This window comes from Sus scrofa, chromosome 1, assembly GCF_054392235.1.
Source record: "Sus scrofa isolate SSC_HxYL_T2T_F1_AM1 chromosome 1, Sscrofa_HxYL_maternal_Yorkshire_Landrace_v2.0, whole genome shotgun sequence".
In the NCBI taxonomy this organism is placed as follows: Eukaryota; Metazoa; Chordata; class Mammalia; order Artiodactyla; family Suidae; genus Sus; species Sus scrofa.
The window spans coordinates 138205154-138227630 of record NC_139383.1 but is presented as its reverse complement, the minus strand read 5'-3'; the positions used below and the strand labels follow the sequence as shown (position 1 = coordinate 138227630).

General features: G+C 39.1%; 2 protein-coding genes across 3 annotated transcripts in view; one reads left to right on the top strand and one right to left on the bottom strand.

The window, feature by feature from the left end:
• The window catches only part of CAPN3 (calpain 3), a 135934-nt gene that overhangs the window by 84067 nt on the left and 29390 nt on the right, over nt 1–22477 (top strand). The window lies entirely within an intron of this gene.
• ZNF106 (zinc finger protein 106) overlaps nt 1–22477 on the bottom strand; it is a 62261-nt gene that overhangs the window by 26839 nt on the left and 12945 nt on the right. Inside the window, exons 2-4 of one of the 2 annotated variants that reach the window (XM_005659708.4) lie at nt 16272–16357; nt 8640–8701; nt 2422–2622 (exon numbers count right to left, since the gene is read on the bottom strand). In XM_005659708.4, coding sequence (XP_005659765.1) covers nt 2422–2622; nt 8640–8701; nt 16272–16325 — 317 coding nt within the window. In that variant the 5' untranslated portion in view covers nt 16326–16357. The remainder of the gene's footprint in view (nt 1–2421; nt 2623–8639; nt 8702–16271; nt 16358–22477) is intronic. The other variant, XM_021097187.2, reaches the window with a different exon arrangement.

Below are 22477 nucleotides of genomic sequence, written 5' to 3'. Positions count from 1 at the left end.
GGCCAGGGATTGAACCTTCGTCCTCATGGATGCAGGTCAGATTAGTTTCCAATGAGCCACGATGGGAGCTCCTCTTTGTTTTGTTTTGTTTTTTTTTTTTGGAAAAAACATTTTTCTCTACAAAATGCCTATGGTATGCCTAGCTCTGTGCTTAGCATGTGGTAGGTGCTCAAAAAATTGAATAATACTAGTTAAAAGTTATTAAGTGCCTACTGTAAGATTATCTTGCTTAATTTCCACAACCCTGTGACAAGTATTCTTATCATTCCTACTTTTTTAGATAAGAAAACTGAGATTTATATAGGTTAAGTAACTTGCTGAGAAGAAAACAGCCAGTAACTGTTATTGCAGATTTGAAACTAGGCAGTCTGACTCTAGAGACTACACTCTTAACCCCTTGGCCTTGAGAGGATGAAAAATCTCAAAGTTTCTGCAACTGGGTTTTCTCCTCTGATCTTGACTTAAATCTTAAACTCAGTACTGACTAACTGGCTTCAAAAGTTTCTAATGTCTGTAAGATTTTGGATATAAATTGGAATTTCTTCCTTTTTCACAACATAGAATTAAAAGTTAATTTACCTAAAAGTTCGAAAATGCACTTGCATTATGAATTACAACCATTTCTAAATAGGAGACCCTAAGATCCCAAGTGACAAGTGTTACTACAGACAGTTGCAAGATTTTTATATCACCATCAACCAAAGTGCTTTTTTCTTGTTTCTAAGCAGTATGAAACTTTTAAAATCTAAAGGGATTACTGACTTGGCTCTACTAATGTGATCCAGATACATGAGGAGAATTAGGCCATAAATGAGTCACAAAGTAAAATTCCTAGATCATCATGCATTGGCTAGGTTGGGGAGGTGGGGTGGGGGGAACAAAAGCATGCAGCTAATAAATCCACAGCCCAGAAAGAACAATCTAATTAAAAACTTCAAGAAGGAAAAAAGAAAAAACCTCACAAAGAAATCAGTAAGTGATTTTATAAATAGGTCACCAAAGAGGCATGTTAAAATAATCAAAGAATAGTAACTATGATATGAGTGTCTAATGTACTGAGAAGCTCTTTCACTCTCTGACTTAATGTTTAATCATTTACACAGATAAGCTAATAATGGCACAAGAGTGTAGAACAAAAATAGAAGTTAGTCTCCTAGAGGTTCCAGCACTCTAAAACAAGAGTAAACCACAGCTATATTGAAAGTAGTGAGAATGTCACTTGAAGGATAAGCACCTAAACAACTTAAGAATCAAATTGCTACATACATTTTAAGACTAATAAGAAAGTCTCTTTCAAGGACTTGCTCAAAAAACTTTTAGCAGACACAATAAAAATTACTTCTCTTTTATATTCAAATCTCTAACTGAAAATGAAATACAGACCAGGTATAACTAGTATTCAGAAAGGATCTTTAAAAATTTTTGAATTTGAAATGTTTTTCATCATGTCCTAGGACTTAAAAAATTACCCCATCTCATAAATGTATCTCTTTTATTCATACCTAAAATTTTCTGCTTCACTGATTAAACACTTTAGACCATAAATCAGTAAGGGTGAAATACAAAAGGCTAATACCTGAATTACATAGATATGAAATTACATAGTACAAGCTATAAAACTTATATTTGCTGAGATCATCTTGACACTAATTTAAAATATAATAACAAAGGGATAAGTGAAATTTGGTAGAAGCACCATGTTAATTCACATCCAAAAAATAATTTTTTCCTAAGGGATGAAGTAAGAAATGCTATATAATATACTCAAATGAAGTTTCTTCGCTAATACCTTTCCACTAGAAAATCTGGATACCAAATAATAACAATTTATTGGTGCCAAAAATATTTGGAATAAAAACAGTTCTAAACATAGTTATCAATATGGTAAAAAACTTCAGATATGTAGCAGCTGTAGCTAGCTTTTATGTAGGGTCAATACTGAGGGTTTTTTTTTTTTTAAGCAGTTAGTACAACTGTTTAAGAAAGTATTCCGCTTATCCTTTTATGAATAAGACAGCAAATTCAAGATAAACTTTATAATTAAGATAAGTCTGAATGCTATAGGCTGAAAATAGTAGAAATGTAAATTGTATTCTCTACTACATTCTGTTTCATATAGGCTTTTTAAAATATCAAAATCGGAGTTCCTGTCATAGCTCAGTGGTTAATTAATCTGACGAGGAACCATGAGGTTGCGGGTTCCATCCCTGGCCTTGCTCAGCAAGTTAAGGATCCGGCATTGCCATGAGCTGTGGTGTAGGTCACAGATATGGCTTGGATCCCGAGTTGCTATGGCTGTTATGTAGGCTGGCAGCAACAGCTCCGGTTAGACCCCTAGCCTGGGAACCTCCATATGCCTCGGGTGCAGCCCTAAAAAGACAAAAAAATAAAATAAAATAAAATATCAAAATCATTACTCACCGACTTTGTTCATCCCTTTGTTTTATTAACTGAACGAGTTCCTTGTCAAAATAATCTTCTTCCTCTTCTTCTCCCTTTCCATCATCTTCTCTTTCCTGGGCATCAACGTTATCTTTGTGCAACTGGCCAGAAATGTGCTTTGCATATGCGGAAAGACCCACTTCTGTGACCCCGCACACTCGGCACTCATGACTACTGTCCCTAGGGAAAGAGGGAGATGAGGGACATTCAATTCTCCCCACTGGCATGACACACTCACCAGATCTGTTACAGTTTCCTCTGAAAGACACTGCACACTTTGGCACAGTGAAAAATTAGTGCTAATCAGTTTCAATGCTCCTTTCATCACTTTCAATAAGTTTGCTCATAAGTTACTTTTGGAATGAATTAAAGATTTTTTCCAGCAATCAAGAGGCAATACACTTCAGAATAATGTAGTTTAGGAGGAGGAATCTTCTTGAATTGCTGTACTTAAAATATTGCCAGAGGAAACATGGTGAAAGGGGAGGCAGGGCAGGGGGCTCAGAGCAAACAGAAGTTGCTCCAGAGCACACCCATGGTGCCAGCTGCACTCAGAACGCCTGGCCAGGCGCTTACATTTAATCTCTGGCACAAAAGCTTTCTCCCAGTGAAAATTAAGGGTGGAGAAAAGATTAGGCGGCGTAGCCAATCACAACCCAGTAACTAAATCGGTAACTAAATCGGAACAGCTGGAGCTCTGCCTGGAATGTGAAGATTCCGGACCCTAGGGCAAATGATAGGAGTAGTCTCAGCAAACTTTTTTTGGTCTGGATGATACATGTGATCTACATTCTGCTTCAAAAGGGCTTTATTTTAAAGGGAATGGAAAGCATTTCAGTTGTAGGAAGTTAACAGCTGTGCTAGGCAAATGGTTTTTCTCAGGTTTCAGAAAAGAATACCATTAAAAAAAAAAAGAATACCATTAAGAGAGAAGCAAAACTAAGTTCTCAGTTAAGATAACTGGGCAAAAGGCTTTTGCTTCTTTTACTTTACACACCTAATTGTATATCTCATACTTGGCCAGTTTAAGAAGCCAAAGTCTTGAATCAACGTCCAGAGCTATAGCAAATGAATAATCTCACTGCCTTTTTGGCTTCCTAAAATCTCCGATTGGCTCGGCTGTCTGTGCAGTCATTGACACATCTGAACATGATAGCCACATGTGTAATGAGTGGACAATAATATCCACTCAATAATCCAAACTGGCCTAACTCTATCATTTTATAATTTGTTTGGGGTTAATACTAGTGGTATTTCTGCACTTCCTATGCCATTCTATAACACACACACACACAGACATGCTGTCTTTGCTAATACAAAGACACACAATGCTGCTCCATCTTCCCCTCACATATATCCATCCAGACATGGGCAGAATTCATATCAGCCAACCAGAAGAGACTTTCATAATTAAGCACTTCATTTACTATAAGATGGTTTCTGTTACAGATCATCTAAACATCAACAAAATAAACAAATAAACCATACTGATCAGCTACTAAATTTCGGGGAGCATATGGTTAATGGTGACAAAGTATAAACAAATAACGCCCAGTAAGTTAAACAAAACAAAAAACACTTTTTTTTTTACTTGTAATAATCACGAAAAACACTTCAGAGAAACAGAGAAAATTAATAAGTTTCCACCTTTTTTACTTTGTAACTATAAATGTTCTGGATGTAATATATCTTTGACATTAAGATTCATTTTAATGAGTTCTGGCCAGATTTCCTGAAAACGTCATTAGCCAATTACCCCAAATATCAATATTCTAATTCCATCTAATCCTCCAGGAACTTAAACTAATTTCACCGAGAGTTTTCCACTCTACTTACTACATTTACACACGTGAAAAAGAATTCTCAATTTTCTGCAGTTTACCAGGGATATACACACTCCTCTCAAGCAATTAGAATTACAGTAGTTCATTCAAAGTGAACGTTAACTTGCAACAGAAAGCAAGCTTTTTCTCACAGCAACACAAAATAAAGTAGAAAATGTATATATAAATATAAATCTATCCCCAAAGGGCAGCAATCAGAAGAATCCAAAGACTGTAACAAACTTAGAAAACATAATTTACACTATAACAATGACTCAAATCAACTGGATTTTCTGGTTAGAAAATCTTTTTGGCTTTAAATTCTTTAATAAAAATGTCTTAATCCACTTTTCTACCTAAAAAATTTCAGAATGCTAAACTGTATTATACTGCAGTACAAGGGACATCATTCTAAAAGGTATTCCTAAATAAAATCCCTGATTTTACCCTTACTTCTAAAATGCAAAAAGGAGTTTCCAATGTGGCCCAGCAAGTTAAGACCCCAACTAGTATCCTTGAGGATGCAGGTTCAATCCCTGGCTTCACTCAGTGGGTTAAGGATCCAGCACTGCCACAATCTGCAGTGTAGGTCACAGACACAGCTTGGATCTGGTGTTGCTGTGGCTCCAGCATAGGCCGCCAGCTATAGCTCCAATTCAATCCCTAGCCAAGGAACTTCCATATGCTGCAAGTGCAGCCCTAAAAAAAAAAAAAGGACATAATCAGAAGGCAATGCTCACTTTTTAAAATATTAAAGAAGTAGTGTAAAATAGACAGTAATTACCTCTGTTAAAAATAAATATCCATAATCATAAATCCACACATTTTGCAATTTCCAAAGCACAAGTATATGTTGGGTATGTATCAGACACACACACACAGATTTCTACTTTCACTGCAAGAAGGAGTATTAACCATAATTCTGAAGTTATTTGATAGAAAAATATCTCAAGATCCTACCCAGAAGGGTACAGGCAATAAATGCAACATAAAAGTTAACACTGAAAAGCTTTTATCAAAGCATAGAAATCCTTAACATTTTTCCTACAAATCTAGTTTTGTTTTTTTTTTTTTTTTCAAAAAAAAGATAAGCTTTACAAGAAATTTCAAAAGAGAAAAGAGAGAATCTACATTTATATAGGGAAAGAGAAGTATAAGTGAACCACATCTTGTGAAAATTCAAGTGTGTTTGTGTCTGGTGTCAAGCATATTTCCTGTCGTACACACAATATGCATTCATGCTTCCACATAGGGTGTTTGGGAAACCACATGTTTTTAAAAGTCAGTAGCAAATTAAATAATATTTTAATGATGCTATGTTCCAATTCTTTTTTATCGGAGCTATAGCTGCCGGCCTATACCACAGCCACAGCAACATGGGGTCTGAGCCATGTCTGCTATCTATACCACAGCTCACGGCAAAGCCAGACCCTTAACCCACTGAGCAAAGCCAGGAATCGAACCTGCATCCTCATGGATACTAGTCGCATTTGTTTCTGCTGCATCACAACGGGAACTCCCAATTCTTTATCAAATAACCAGTGAAAACACTACTTTGCATAAATATATAAAGTAATTGTTGAGAAAAAAGTACTACTTCACTTCTTGACTAATAAAGGCAATAATTTTTCTCAGAACTTTTAACAGAGAGCCCAAATTAGCTTCATCCTGTTACCACACAATTTCCTCTCATGTGTGAAAGGCAAAGCCTTCAGATATTCTATCCATAAGCTCTTCCTTATTAAGCTTGCTCTAACTATACCACAACAGCTGGTGGATAAATTAAGGTTTGTTCCCTTTTAATAGCATCAATCTGTAGAAACTACTTACAGGCCATAGATCTGAACAAACACATTAGGAAAAAATAGTGAAATGCTTCAGATGGCCACAACTGTGAACCAAATAAGGTAAGTAAGTTACTTCCCAATCAAACTTGCATTTAAAACCTAAAATACGCTCTCTAAATTTCTTAACCAGATCACAACCAAAAAGTATAGTGATACAAATAAAAGCCAAACAGAAAGCCTTAACATGAGAAAATCAGTAATTAAACATGAAGTCCAGAGGAAATAATCACAAACTGAGGACAGGAAGAAGAAAGATAATGGCTGATAACTATTTGTCCTTTTGGTACAAATTACTGATGACTGTCATGACAATAAATGTCCCAAGTCAGTAAATGATTTGAGATTTTGTCCTTTTTTTTTTTTTTTTTTTTTTTTTTTTGTCTTTTTGCCTTTTCTAGGGCTGCTCCCACAGCATATGGAGGTTCCCAGGCTAGGGGCCTAATCGGAGCTGTAGCCGCTGGCCTATGCCCACAGCCGCAGCAACGATGGGATCCGAGCTGCGTCTGCAACTTACACCACAGCTCACAGCAATGCCGGATCCTCAACCCACTAAGCAAGGCCAGGGATCGAACCCGCAACCTCATGGTTCCTAGTCGGATTAACCACTGAGCCACGATGGGAACTCCTTGTCTTTTTTTTATATATAGTTCTGCCAGTTGTTTTCCTAGCTACCTGCTTGGCTTCTCCCTTATAATTTGTTAAAGGCCAAGAAAACTGATAGCACTGTATCTAAAATATGAGGAAATAAGTGCTTTCCTCTAAATAAAATGATTTTGGGTGCAAAGGCTGACAATGTCAGCTCAGAGGCTTCTAACGCTTATTCCTTGATTATTTAACTATGCTCTAGGAGTTCCTCTATAGTGCAGAGGGTTGAGGATATAGAACTGCTGTGGGTTTCATCCCCGCCCTGAGAACTGCCACATGCCACAGAAGCAGCCAAAACAAAAAGAAAAGAAAACCATAAAGACTATGTATGCTCCAAATAAATGAAAACAGTAGACAAACTCTCCATTACACAGTTAAGTTGATGAGTGGAAGAGAGGAGAAATAAGTTCCAGAACAAAACATACATGCCATGTGGTTCAGCTATGTTAATAAGATGAAACAAAATATGAGTGTATATAAAAATATAAATTTATGTATACACACAAAAAAGAGATTTGGGTAGCTTATATACCAACCTGTTGATTTTCCTCTAAGAGAGGAATAAAATAAGGTGCAGTGGGAGGGTAGAAGTGAAAGGACCTCTACCTTTTTTTTTACTTTTTATGATTCTGTATAACTATGAACATGAATCTTAAGTTATCAAAATTTATTTTCTTAATGTTTTAAATAGCTGATTAGTGATCTATGAATAAAATAAGGCATTAGTTTTAGAATAAAATGGGCTTCTCTCCTAATGACTAGATTTACTGACCTCATTTGTTTTGTTTAATTTTATAATATAGTACAGGTCAGTAAGTAGTCCAGGAAAGGTAAATTCCAGAAGAAAGTCTGTTGGAAATAGGATCAGGTAATTAAGATAATCCACAAATAAGTAATCAAGGGTTGACCATATTTCACAGATTTTCAATGATAATAAGTTAAAAATCGTGTGTATATATATATATACACACACACATACAATATAAGGGCTCTCCACACAAAATCTCAGTAAAGCCTCTTTTACATAGTTGCCAAGGCCTAACCTTCACACAGTTAAGACCACTGAAAAATTCCACTAATATGCTAAACAGGTGTCTAAAGGTTAATCACATATTAATTTGCCCACACAACCTAAAACTGTATTATTTAAAATATAAATACTGTCAAATGGCTTAGGCTGGTACCCTGACCAAGCCTTGTAACCATTATTCATGGACTAAGGTATAAATTCCTAATTTCAGTTTACCAAAGTTTCTCTGTTCCACATGCTCAAAATTTCAAATTGACACATCTAAAACATCAAAAGAGGAAACTTAATTGGAAAAAAGTATGGAATATACATCCTGCTACATTTAATTTTTTAAGGTGCTAATTTATTAGATTTTCTTAAACTTTTTGAACATCAATTCACAAAGTAACATTCTTAAATACTCAAGGTTTATATATCAATTTTATTTACAGTAATGAGATTCAATGCTATTTAGCAGACTTTGGACTTCTTAGACAATTCCAGCAGCAGTAAAGGTTTATGGCATGCAATAATTTGAACAAAGTTGAGACAATAATATGAAATGTCTTAGATGCAAGGTTGGTGTGTCAGAATGAAATGGTTTACTAATGAGAGAACTAGCTCATCCCAACCCACCTTTGTGATAATCTATTTGCTAGAACTGTGAATTCTGCACATTTGAGATGCACAAAGATTTATCCCTTTTCAATGGAAAAAAAAGACCTACTGTACTTGTTAGTATTTCCAAAAGATAGTTCTATGTCATAAGACAATATTAACTTATGACAGATTACTATACAATAAGCTGACAGGCACAAGCAGCCCTCAGACCCCCCACACCCACAAGTTTATGGAAGACAGCCGTTCCCATACCTGCCCTTCAGGTTTTCAAGTTCCCTGTGATGCAACATGCTCCGCATGTGTTCATCCATCTCCTTCAAAATTAAAGAAAGCAGATTAAGGGGATTGCTTTGAGGAAAAAAATTCCTCTGTCCTATTCTATCAACAATTGGGGCTCAAGCTCCTTGAGTCTAAAGTGTTTTTTGTGGTTACTCTTCTCAACTCAATACTGAAATCAGTCATTAATTATTTAGCTGTGCTTTTGACATACTTCATTTTTTAGTAAAGGAATTAAGAAAGACCTCTAGGAGTTCCCGTCGTGGCTCAGTGGTTAATGAATCCAACTAGGAACCATGAGGTTGCAGGTTCGATCCCCGGCCTTGCTCAGTGGGTTAAGGTTCTGGCGTTGCCGGGAGCTGTGGTGTAGGTTGCAGATGAGGCTCGGATCCTGTGTTGCTGTGGCTCTGGTGTAGGCCGGCGGCTACAGCTCCGATTGGACCCCTAGCCTGGGAATCTCCATGTGCTGCAGGAGCGGCTCAAAAAATGGCAAAAAAAAAAACACCTCTATAAGCGGCTTCCCAAAAAGGTTACAAAGTATACTGTACTTAGGAGGTCAAAGATTAAATAATAAACAAGTAGGTTAAATTCTATCCTAATGTAAGGACTTAAATTCATTAAAAACAACAACATGGGAGTTCCTATCATGGCTCAGCAGAAACAAATCCAACTAGTATCCGTGAGGATGCCAATTCAATCCCTGGGCTCACTCAGTGGGTTAAGGATCCAGCGATGCCGTGAGCTGCGGTATAGGTCACAGACATGGCTCAGATCTGGCATTGCTGTGGTTGAGGCATAGGCCAGCAGCTGCAGCTTCAGTTTGACCCCTAGCCTGGGAACCTCCATATGCTACACATACAGCCCTAAAAAGCAAAACAACAACCAGCCTGAAATCACATAACTTTTCAACTACTTGGCTATTTTTCTCCATACTCTTTCCTCACTCGACTGAGAGTTTCTCAAGATTAAGTTACAACTATCATTCATGTCTTGGCCATGGCCTGACATACAGTTATTAATATCTGTTTAATAAAGAGATGGCTATATCAATTCTAGACAGAAGTTACAGATATAACAAACTTTTTCGGGAGTTTCCGTCGTGGCGCAGCAGAAACGAATCTGACTAGGAACCATGAGGTTGTGGGTTCGATCCATGGCCTCGCTCAGTGGGTTAAGGATCCAGCATTGCCATGAGCTGTGGTAGAGGTCACAGATGTGGCTCAGATCTGGCGTTGCTGTGGCTGTAGCGTAGGCCAGCAGCAACAGCTCCAATTAGACCTCTAGCCTGGGAACCTCCATATGCCAAAAAAGACACACACACACAAAACCCAAAAAACCAAAAAACACAAAATTTTTCTGTGGTAGATCAAGAAGTTTTTAAAAAATGCTTTGAACACAGCAGTTCGATCACGCCTGCACCTTCACTGCCCAATCCCCCTCCCCACACCAATGACTTGTTTGGTTCCAATGAAAATTTGTTTTCAAACTTCTAATGAAAAGTTTGAAAATGGACTGCATTCTCTCCTCCCTCCACCCCATCCTTGGTGAGAAAGAAAAAAATCTGCAGAAAGAGCTTCCACTTAAAAGTGAAAGTGGAGTTCCCTTGTGGGGTTAAAGGTGTGCTAAAGCTTGGGTTGCTTCCAGCCCCGGGAAATTCCACACGCCAAGGCCAAAAACAAGGTGCAAGTGTGCCACACATATACACACACACCTCAAAAAACTCAAAAAGTTGTAAATATCTCTTTTTGACACCAACGTACATAGACCAGTATGCCATAATTAGAGAATGGTTACATAATTGCTTAGTATTACTATTAACTGCACCCTGTGTGCTAAGTGCCCCAAATATTTTCGCATTTGAACCACAAAACACTGCTAAGGGAGTAGTACTGACATCATAAGGCCACAAGGAGAAACTAACTTGTTTATTCACTAAATATTTATCAAGTGCTTATTAGGCGTCAAGTACAGAGTTAGACATTGAAGGGAAAATATTCAGTCCTACCCTCTCAGAGTCAGTGATAATCCAGTGATGAAACAAGACTAAACTCTAGCAGATCTGATATCAAAACCAACATTTCAAACACTGTGTAACATTGCAACATTTACTGCACTGAGACTTTATTATATACAGTTCATTTGTTAAAAAGAATACAACAACCTATTCTTTAAGTTGTCTAGGAGTTCCCTTGTGGCACAGCAGGTTAAGGATCAAGCATTATCACTGCAGCTGCTTGGGTAGCTGCTGTGGTGTAGGTTTGATCCCTGGCCCAGGAATTTTCACACACCATGGTCCCATGGTTGCAGCAAAAAAAAAAAAAAAAAGTTATCTACACACAGCATGATACACAGTGTTACGATTCAAAACACTTCCCTTAAACGGTAATTATATTGAGGATGATCATCCTTTCCTTCCCATCTCTACAAATGCTTCATTCAGAGGGAAAAGCTTTGCATGTGACCCCTTCTAGCTACAACTGATTGGCTATTAACCGAATGAACACTGAGGTGAAAACTGAATTGAATTAGTGACAGGATATAAAATGAAAAAAATCCATGAACAATATACAACACCTGCTCAAATCCCTATGCTTCCTATTGTTTAGTTTTCATTCCTTGTTGTTCAGTTTTTCCTTGGATTATTTTTAATGTATGCAAAATCTCCTTTTTCTTTGAGCTAAGTTTAAGTGGGTTCTGTTTCGTGCAGTGACGCCATTCTTAACCAGAACAGTATTAACTGAAATGAATGATTTTTCTCTCATTAAAAAAAAAAAAAAAAAAACTAATTCTAGGAGTTCCTGTCATGGCAAAGCGGAAACAAATCTGACTAGGAACCATGAGGTTGTGGGTTCGATCCCTGGCCTCTCTCATTGGGTTAAGGATCCGGTCTTGCCGTGAGCTGTGGTGTAGGCCGAAGACACGGCTCAGATTCTGTGTTGCTGTGGCTCTGACACAGGTCGGTGACTATAGGTCCGCTTCAACCCCTAGCTTGGGAACCTCCATATGCCGCGGGTAGGCCCCAAAAAGGACAAAAGACAAAAAAAAGACGAATTCTATATTCTATTTCAGTAAAGATGTTATCATTCAAAACTAGTTTTGTTTAGAGTTTCTGTGTAGTGGCTCAGCAGTTAACGAACCCACTAGTATCTATGAGGACTCGGGTTCAATCCTGGCCTTGCTCAGTGGGTTAAGGATCTGGTGTTGCCATGAGCTGTGGTATAGGTCAAAGATGCAGCTCAGATCTAGTGTTGCTGTGGTTGTGGTGTAGGCCAGCAGCTACAGCTCCGATTCGACCCTTAGCCTGGAAACTTCCATATGAGGCAGGTACAGTCCTAAAAAGACAAAACAAAACAAAAAAACTAGTTTTGTTTGTTTGTTATTTACTGCTGTGCCTATGACATCTGGAGCTCCAGCTAAGGCCTATATCACAGCTTGCAGCAACACCAGATCCTTAACCCACTAAGCAAGGCCAGAGATCAAACCTACATCCACACAGAGACAATATCTGGTTCTTAACCCACTGAGCTACAATGGGAACTCCCAAAACTAGTTTTAATTTTTTTTGTTGTTTTTGTTTTTCTAGAGCTGTGCTGCAACACATGGAAGTTCCCAGGCTAGGGGTTGAAATTGGAGCTGCAGCTGCTGGTCTACCACAACCACAGCAAAACCAGATCTGAGTCACATCTGTGACCTTCAACACAGCTCAGGGCAATGCCAGATCCTTAACCCATTGAGCGAGGCTAGGAATTGAACTTGCATCCTCATGGATCCTTGTTGGGTTTGTTGCCACTGAGTCATAATGGGAACTCTCCAAAACTAGTGTGTTTTCGTTTTTGTTTTTTTAGGGCTGCACCCATGGCTCATGGAGGCTGCCCAGGCTAGGGGTCAAATCAGAGCTGTAGCTGCTGGCCTACGCCACAGCCACAGCAACTCGGGATCCCAGCCACGTCTGCAACCTACACCACAGCTCACAGCAACGCTGGAGCCTCAACCCACTGAGTGAGGCGAGAGATCAAACCTGCACCTTCATGGATACTAGTCAGATTCCTTTCCATATCCAAAACTAGTTTTAATGAGACATCTGATTGTCTAAAACACTTTACTAAGCTTTTTCTAAATTTACATGTGAAATCCTCACCCATTCCGTTTCAAGAAATGAATGCAAATAATGAGATAACTGAGTTTTTAAAGTAACTGAGAAAGATTCACAGGCACAGCCCCAAGAGCATACCTACTCAGTTACAAAGTACCTTATACTAGTATTATGGGGTTTTTTTGTTTGTTTTTTTGGTTTTTTCTTTTTTTTTTTTTTTTGTCTCTTGTCTTTTTAGAGCCACACTCCACAGGATATGGAGGTTCCCAGGCTGGGGGTCTAATCAGAGCTATTGCTGCTGGCCTATGCCAGAGCCACAGCAACGCGGGATCCAAGCTGCGTCTGCGACCTACACCACAGCTCACAGCAACGCTGCATCCTTAACCCACTGAGTGAGGCCAGGGATTGAAGCCGAAACCTCAAGGTTCCTAGTTGGATTTGTTTCCGCTGTGCCACGAAGGGAACTCCTATGAGCATTATGTTTTTAAAAGGAGGGGGAAGAAGGGGGAAAAAAAGATTTGGGATTGAACAAAGTTGGCAAACACTAAGTAACACAAAAAAAGTTTTTAGGAGTTCCCGTAGTGGCTCAGTGGTTAATGAATCTGACTAGTATACATGAGGATGCAGGTTCAATACCCAGTCCTGCTCAGTGAGTTAAGGATCTGGCATTGCCATGTGCCCATGAGCTGTGGTATAGGTTACAGACGTGGCTCAGATCCTGAGTTGCTGTGGCTGTGGGGTAGGCTGGTAGCTACAGCTCTGATTTGACCCCTAGCCTGGGAACCTCCATGTGCTGCGGGTACCGCCTTAAAAAGACAAAAAAACAAAAAAAAAGTTTTTAAAATATTTTTAGACTCCAGGTCTTCTCAGACTTTCAAAATTTAATAAGCATCAGGATACTCGGGGATATAATATACAGCTATCCTTGACCCTTTTTTCCTCCATAGTATATTTGAAAAAACTAGGGTTATAGTAGTAAGGAAAATTAGAGGAAAGCACTGCTTTAACATAAGTTTTTCACAGTCTTATCTAAAAATAAGTATCAGAGTTTATCCCTTTTAATTAACCCATTCTGTTAATTTCTTAGACCATATCTTAATACCTAAATCACGCCATTCCTTTGCTTAAAAACCTATAGTTGGCTTTCCCTAAAGCAGAAGTGGATAATCTCAACCCTTCATTTAACTTTATTCTAAGTATGAAAAGACGAAACATGTTTTAACACAGAATAGAAGAAATTCCAGAGCTCCCATCATGGCTCAGCGGTAATGAACCCAACTAATATCTATGAAGACTCAGGTTCAATCGCTGACCTTGCTCAGTGCATTAAGGATCTGGCATCGCAGTGAGTTGTGTAGGTTGCAGACATGGCTCAGATCCTAAGTTTCTGTGGCTGTGGTGTAGGCTGACAGCTACAGCTCGGATTTGACCCATAGCCTGGGAACCTCCACATTCAGCGAGTGTGGTCTGAAAAAAAAAAAAAAAAAGACAAAAGACAGAGTAGAAGAAATGCAAAAAAAAAAAAAAGACTTAAAATGGCATAACTATGAGACTAACAAGATAGGCTGGATACTCTATACAATTCTGACAATATGTCTCTGAGTATCTGCCTATCTACCTCACACCTCAATTTCCTATTTCTTATCTGAGAGTAGCCATAAGGAATTTTTATTTATTTTATTTACTTATTTTCTATTTTTTGTCTTTTTAGGGCCACACCTGTGGCATATGGAGGTTCCCAGGATAGGGATCCAACCGGAGCTACAGCCACTGGCCTATACCACAGCCAAGACTGCGAACTACACCACAGCTCACGGCATTGCCGGATCCCCAACCCACCGAGTGAGGCCAGGGATCGAACCTGCATCCTCATGGATGCTAGTCAGATTCATTTCCAATGAGCCATGATGGGAACGCAAGGAATTTTAATTGAAAATCTGCATAAACCCTGCCTAAATTTTTAAAACTCAAAGAGTAGTTCTTTTACTTTTGTAAAAGGCAGCAGGTATATTCTAAACATAATTTAAAAATCTTAACTGATTTTTCCATCACTAATAGGAAAAATATTCTTTACCCTAGCCTAATAGATGGATCATAATCAAATCCCTCAGTCTGGCAGGCAACACTCTTTATCAGCTGTCTTCATTTAAATTACAATTAAGTTGCAGTCCTACTATTCTCAAGATCAAACTGTTTTAATCAGATAAGCTGTCTTTTTTTTTTTTTTTTTTTTTTTTTTTTTTTTGCTTTTTAGGGCCATTCATGTGGCATATGGAAGTTCCTAGGCTAGGAATCCCATCAGAGCTGCAGCTGCCAGCCACAGCCACAACCACAACAACACAGGAATCCAGTGGTGTTCGTGACCCATATTACAGCTCACAGCAATGCTGGATCCTTAACCCACTGAGCAAGGCCAGGGATCAAACCCACATCCTCATGGATACTAATCAGATTCACTACTGCTGAGCCATCACGGGAACTCCTCAGATAAGCCTTCTTACCAACCCTTAGAACTGTTATACTCCATTCTACTTCTGTTATCTTTGTACATATTTTTCTCCCACCTAAAACGTCTCTGCTCAGAGTTCCCATTGTGGCTCAGTGGTAACGAACCCGACTAGAATCTACGAGGACGAGGGTTCGATCCCTGGCCTCACTCAGTGGGTTAAAGATCCAGCAATGCCATGAGCTGCAGTGTAGGTCACAGATGCAGCTTGGATCCCGTGTTGCTATGGCGTAGGACACACTGGACCCCTAGCCTAGGAACTTCCATATGCTGCTGAGGTGGCCCTAAAAAGCAAAAAAATAAAATATCTCTTCTCCATTGCCTTTAAACCATTTTACTCCCAAACATCTTTCAAGATTCCCTCAGAATTCCCTAGCTAAGCTTGCTCATGATAGTCTTCCCAATTCTCTGAATTTCCAATGACAAGAACATCTTAAAAGCACAGGGAAAATATTGCTCAATATTTAACCTAGAAGCACTACTTTGAAAAGAAGGATATTTAAAAAAAAAAAAAAAAAAAAAGCAAAACTGTTAAGACAAATTGCAGCCAATTTCCATAAAGCATAGGAAAATTCTTTTGGTGCAAAAAACATGTTTTTTCTTTGAGCAACATCCCCACCTTGTGGATGTCTAAGGATATAGCTAATATCATTGCCACTGCTGCACTTTTCATAAGCACATACAGAAAGAGAATGCCGATACCTATCAGTTGCCTTAGCTAATCAGAAAGTTGTTATCATCTCAACCTGAATTTTAATTTATTTCCTCTATAACTGGTTACTAACTAAATTTCTCATTATCTTACTTTAGAGTAGCCTCAAATTCTGGGTAGAGGTTTAATGATACAGTTACTGGCTTCATGAGAAAGTAATGAGAAAGAAATCAATGAAATGAGACTAAGGTTTACGAAAGAAACATAAACAGGATGTTAAAACCTTTCACCCATCCACAAATTTTGTCTATGACAAAATGTCATAAAAGCCTCAGATTCTCCCTCTTCTATTATTACCTTTTTTGAGCTGTACACAGTGTTGCACAATATGCATTTTCGTTCTCGTACCATAGTGACCAGATCTGAAGCACTCAACTTCACACCTGCAATGAGGAAGTAACATTTAGTAACCTTTTCTTCCCAGATGTCTTCTTAGATTCCTCTTAACATAGCCCCAAATACAAGCCCTGCATCTCCCTCACCCCTACCTTCCTCCTCCCCCAGTCCTCCCACCTTGGTAAATAAAAATTCCAATTTTCCAAGTACCTAGGACAAAATCTTTGGGAGTCATCCTTGATCCCCTCTCACCCCATACTGACCACCATCAGCAAATCCCACCAGTCCCACCTTGAGGTATATCTAAAACCACCCGTCACTGCTTAGCACCTCTATCATCTTATATGGCAACAACCTACTGACTTGACTCTACTTCCACTCTTGTCTATCCTCTCATGGTCTGTTCTCAAATTAGCAGCCAAAGATTCTCAGAATAGGATTCTCTTAAAATTTAAGTCCAATCATTTCACTCCTCTGCTCAGAATATTCCAATAGATTCCCATCTCACCTACAGAAAATCCAAAGCCAGAGTTCCCTTCGTGGCTCAGCAGAAATGAATCTGACTAGCATCCATGAGGATGCAGGTTTGATCCCTGGCCTTGCTCAGTGGGTTAAGGGTCTGGCGTTTCCGTGAACTGTGGTGTAGGTAGCAAACATGGCTCAGATCCTGAGTTACGGTGGCTGTGGTGTAGGCCAGCAGCTGTAGCTTCGATTCGACCCCTAGCCTGGGAACCTCCATATGCCTAGGGTACGGCCCTAAAAAGACCAAAAAAAAAAAAAAAACCAAAGCCCTTCTCCATGATCTGTTTCTCTCCCTCTGACCCCATACCCTATTACTCTCCCTGTACTGCCCCATTCACCACATTGCCCTCCTTGCTATTCCTTGACCCTACCAGGGATTCTCTCACCTTAGGGCCTCTTTCCTATCTCTCTGCCTGGAATAGTTTTCCTTAAGATGTGCTTGTGGTTCTCATGACTCACTATCTAATGTTTTGTTTTAGTTTTGGTTTCTTTATGGTCACACCTATGGCAAACAAGTTCCCAAGCCAGTGACTGAATCAAAGTCGAAGCTGCGACCTGCACCGCATTCTTAATCTACTATGCCACAATGGGAACTCCTCACTCTCTCGTGTTGCCTCACTGGGGAGGCCTTCCCTAACCTCCTATAGAATAACTATATTTCCTCCCCCCATTTCTTCTACTCCCCTATTAGGCTGCTTGAGTTTTTACTTTCTAATAAGCACTTTGATATAGAGTTTCCATAGACAGCCACAACATGATCTCCCAACCCACATGCTCTACTCCAATATGACACTGTCACCTCACCCATCAAAAGGTAGAGCCTGTTTTCTCTCTTCGTGAACTGTTTTGACCAAAACAATGCAATCAGAAATGGCAATGGAATTTCTGAGGCTGAGCCTTAAAAAATCTGCAGCTTTTAGAGTTCCCTGGTGGCTCAATGAGTTAAGGATGCAGCACTGCCACCATTGTGGCATGCGTTTGATTCCCTGGCTTCAGGAACCTCTGCATGCTGTGGGTGTGGCAAAAAAAAAAAAAAAAAAAAGGCAGTAAATAAGCAAAATTAAAAAAAGAAAAGTCTGCACCTTTTACCTTTGCACACTTAGAACACTCCCTCTTAGAACCCAGCCACATGGAAAGGCCAAGAGGAAAAAAACTGAGGTCCTAGCTAAGCACCCAAACAACAACTAGCACCATATGACAGCCATGTTGAGTGAGTAGGTCACATTGGGTGTTCCAGGTTCAGCTGCCAATGAGGGATTCTAAGCGAGACAAGCTGAAGAACCATGCAAAGAGGCCCTTTCAAGCCATAGAATTTTAAGACTCAACAGCTATTTTAAGCCAGTAAATTTTAGAATAGCTTGTTAAACAACAAGAGATATCTGAAACAAGCATCCTTTACTACCTGATGTAACATATATTTGTTATTCTATTTCCCACAATTGAATACTGGGGTCTGGATTAAGACCAGAGGTTCTCTATTCTATAAGCACTAACATACTTTCCTCCTATATACTGCAAGGATGCCCTACATGAGAATTTAATTGTACTCCCCAAGTAGAATTATTTTCCCTCCATACATATAACACCAAACTCTAACAGATTTAACTGCTTTCTGGCCTGGGTTTATTCCTTAGGGGACTTAACATTGTGAGGTAATGAAATTATAAGCTACACTGTTTTAATCTATAACCCCTAGACAACATAGCAGAAGGACCAATGAGAAAGAGGCCTAAGATTCTCTATTTCTCTTGTCACTGAGCAGTTTCCTTGCTATTGCAACCCAGTCCGTACCACTAATGAATGTCTGAAATAACTATTCAATAACGAAGAACGAAACACCAAAACAAGATGGTAAGGTAAAATTTTGGACATTTGAGAAAGCTGAATGTCAACTAATAAAACAAGGAAATGCACCTTTATAGATAGGTATAGTATTATTCATGCTGCCAGTATTACCACTAAATAATACTATCCTGGAGTTCCCGTTGTGGCTCAGTGGTTAACGAATCTGACTAGGAACCATGAGGTTGCAGGTTCGATCCCCGGCCTTGCTCAGTGGGTTAAAGATCTGGCGTTGCTGTGAGCTGTGGTGTAGGTTGCAGATGCAGCTCGGATCCTGAGTTGCTGTGGCTCTGGTGTAGGCCAGCGGCTACAGCTCCGATTAGACCCCTAGCCTGGGAACCTCCATGTGCCGAGGGAGTGGCCCTAGAAAAGGCAAAAAGACCAAAAAAAAAAAAAAAAAAAAAAAAAAAAAAAGGGCGAATCAAAACCATAACTGCTAACAAAGTAATCAAAAAGACCTTGTATTTACAAATAATGAGCTGGTATGATTCCAGCTAAAACTTTAATTTCTAGGCGAATGATTTCCATTAAGCTTTCTGAAATACTGAAATTAGCTCTCAGCCTTCTATTTGGGAAGCACTGCTCTCTTTATAAGTCTTAACAAGGACGAAAAGTCAAGAAAATGAAACTATCTAGCTCTGTAACCTCAAAATGCTTGAGAGGTTACATTATACAAGTCAAGTAAACATAACATAACATACGATACTGCTGACCTCACTTTATTAACCATCTTACATTTTTTTCCCATATCACTTAACTTTTTTTTAGGTTTTTAGTTCTATTATAGTTGATTTACATTGTTCTGTCAATTTCTGCTGTACAGCAAAGTGACCCAGTCATACATACATACACATACATTCTTTTTCTCACATTATCCTCCATCATGTTCCATCGCAAGTGACTAGATATAGATCCCTGTGCTTTACAGCAGGATCTCATTGCTTATCCACTCAAAATGCAATAGTTTGGATCTGCTAACCCCAAACTCCCTGTCAGTCCCACTCTCTCCGCCCCCCGCCCCGCGTCGACAACCGCAAGTCTGTTCTCCAAGACCATGAGTTTCTTTTCTGTAGAAAGGTTCATTTGTGCCATAGATTCCAGATATAAGTGATATCATATGGTATTTGTCTTTCTCTTTCTGCCTTACTTAGTATGAGTCTCTAGTTCCATCAATGTTGCTGCAAATTGCATTATTTTGTTCTTTTTAATGTCTGAGTAGTATTCCATTGCCACATCATTTAAATATGATACCAATTATCAAATATCTCTCCAAATAACTATGAGAAGTATCTGTGATATTTATTGATAAGTCTAAAAAATCCTATAGTAAATACCTTTTCTCAACATCTTAATTACTATTCCTGTTAGTGCAATTATCATTCCTATAGGCAGATGTATACTACTGATTCTTTTCTTTCAGATTTTCATATTAGTCACCAAACACTGACAGATTTCGATTTTTTTTTTTTTGCTTTTTTTTTTTTTCCTATTTTTGGGTTTTTTTTGCTTTTTAGGGCCACTCTCGAGGCATAGGGAGGTTCCCAGGCTAAGGATCAAATCCATACGGCACAGTCACAGCAACATCAGATCTGAGCCACATCTGCAACCTATACCACAGCTTTTGGCAACAATGGATCCCAGACCCACTGAGCAAGGCCAGGGATGGAACCTGAATCCTTATGGATATTAGTCAGATTCATTTCTACTGTACCACAGCGGGAAGTCCCTAATTTTTAAATTTTTATTTACTCTTCAGTGTGATAAACCTCCATGATTTGTACCAATTCTTCTCCCTTCACCCGACTGCTCTACTCACTAAAGTCTCCTGTCTTGACTTCTGTCCCCAATATATTAGCAAGTTCTAAACCCAAGTAGTACATCAGAATCACCTGTATAGCTTATTAATAAAAAGAAACAGCGATGTGTAGGCAGAGTATAGAATCTCCAGACACTCCATTTTGTACATCATCATGCTCTCCCCAACCTAATATAAGGGTAGCCACTCAAAGTGACAAACTGATCAGCAAGACTGCCTTTCAAGTTACCACTGTCTTATAACACTATGGTCTATCTCAAACATCAGTGTTAGACTATTTCTCTAAATATTTAGGTAACCCAAGGCTGGAAGACACCTGTTTAGCATAAAAAAATTTTATTTGAAACATTGTCACATTATCCTATCTTACTGTTAAAAATAGCCTGCGGAGTTCCCATCGTGGCACAATGGAAAAGAATCCACTAGGAATTCCATGAGGTTGTGGGTTCAATCCCTGGCTTCGCTCAGTGGGTTAACGACCCAGTGTTGCCGTGAGCTACAGTGTAGGTCACAAATGTAGCTTGGATCTGGTGTTGCTGTGGCTCTGGCGTAGGCCGCTGGCTATAGCTTCAGTTGGACCCCTAGCCTGGGAACCTCCATATGCCACAGGTGGTGTGGCCCTAAAGAGACAAAAAGAAAAAAATAAAAATAAATAAATAAATAAAACAGCTTGCTATATAAGAACAGGCTGTTTGAAGGTAGCCTGATCTTCCTGACTTTATCATGAGGTCCTTTTATATACCTCATAATACTGGTTACAATAAACACAGCAATACTTAAAGATATTTGAACTCTGACATACTTCAAGCCAACTCAGATTCTATATGACAATAATAAACACTGTGAAACACTGATTAAAAAAAGCTTCTTGGTTTGTTAGGGTTGGGGGGAGTGGTACTCAGATTAGAACCCCTTTTCTAAATTCCACAGGTAACTTCCTGTGTCTCCACCTTAACTGACAGAAAATTAATGGATTTCTGGTGAGCAAGACAGTGCAACAGAGAGACAATATTCAGTGATAGAACATGTTTTTGCCACTACCCCTAGGGAGCCCAAAAGGTTAGGGATCAAAGACGTGACTGACACTTCTGAAAATTCTTCACTTTCCTAGAAATTTCAAGGCTCCTAGCTAAGGAATGAGTTTTAGTAATCTGACAATGGAGGTTAGTAAGTATTTTGGGACACATCAACCTATAACCACAATTTTCAAAGGCTTATTCTGGGTAGCTGCCCTATTTTCTAGGTCTAAGTTCTGGCTGACTCTTGTTCCCAAGGCAAGTGATTGGTGGTTTCCTGCATCCAGGATTTTCTTTTTTTTTTTTTAAGCCCACATCTGAGGCATATGGAAGTCCCAGGCTAGGGAACGAATTGGAGCTGTAGCTGCTGGCCTACACCACAGCCACAGCAACTCAGGATCCGAGCCTCATTGGCAACCTACACCACAGCTCATGACAACATCAGATCCTTAACCTATTGAGCGAGGCCAGAGATCGAACCCACATCCTCATGATACTAGTCAGGTTGTTTCCACTGGGCCACAACGAGAACTCCCTACATCCAGTATCTTTGATAGAGCATAAGTTCACAAGTATTTTACTCCCTGGCATTCCTACTTTTAATATTATCTGCCCTAACACAACACTTACTAATATAGATATAGATATATACCAACCACTCTCTATTAGCAAGCACAGAGCTAAAATAAAGACAGCAAATTAAGGCTGTGATTCAGGAAAAGGAATTAAAACTCAAACATCTGGCAAATGAAGCTGTTCATACTGCCCATCACCAGGCAAGGAAACAGACAGGGCAGAACATGATCTGATTCCTTACCTCGGAATTAGAACTACCGTCAGGTTCTAATTCCTCACTCAATTCTGGACATTAGCAAGCATTATATCCTAGAGGGAAAAATAACTGAGAAAGAACTAGGACAATACCAACCCTAACAAGGTAATAAAAATACTAGCAAAGGAGTTCCCGTCGT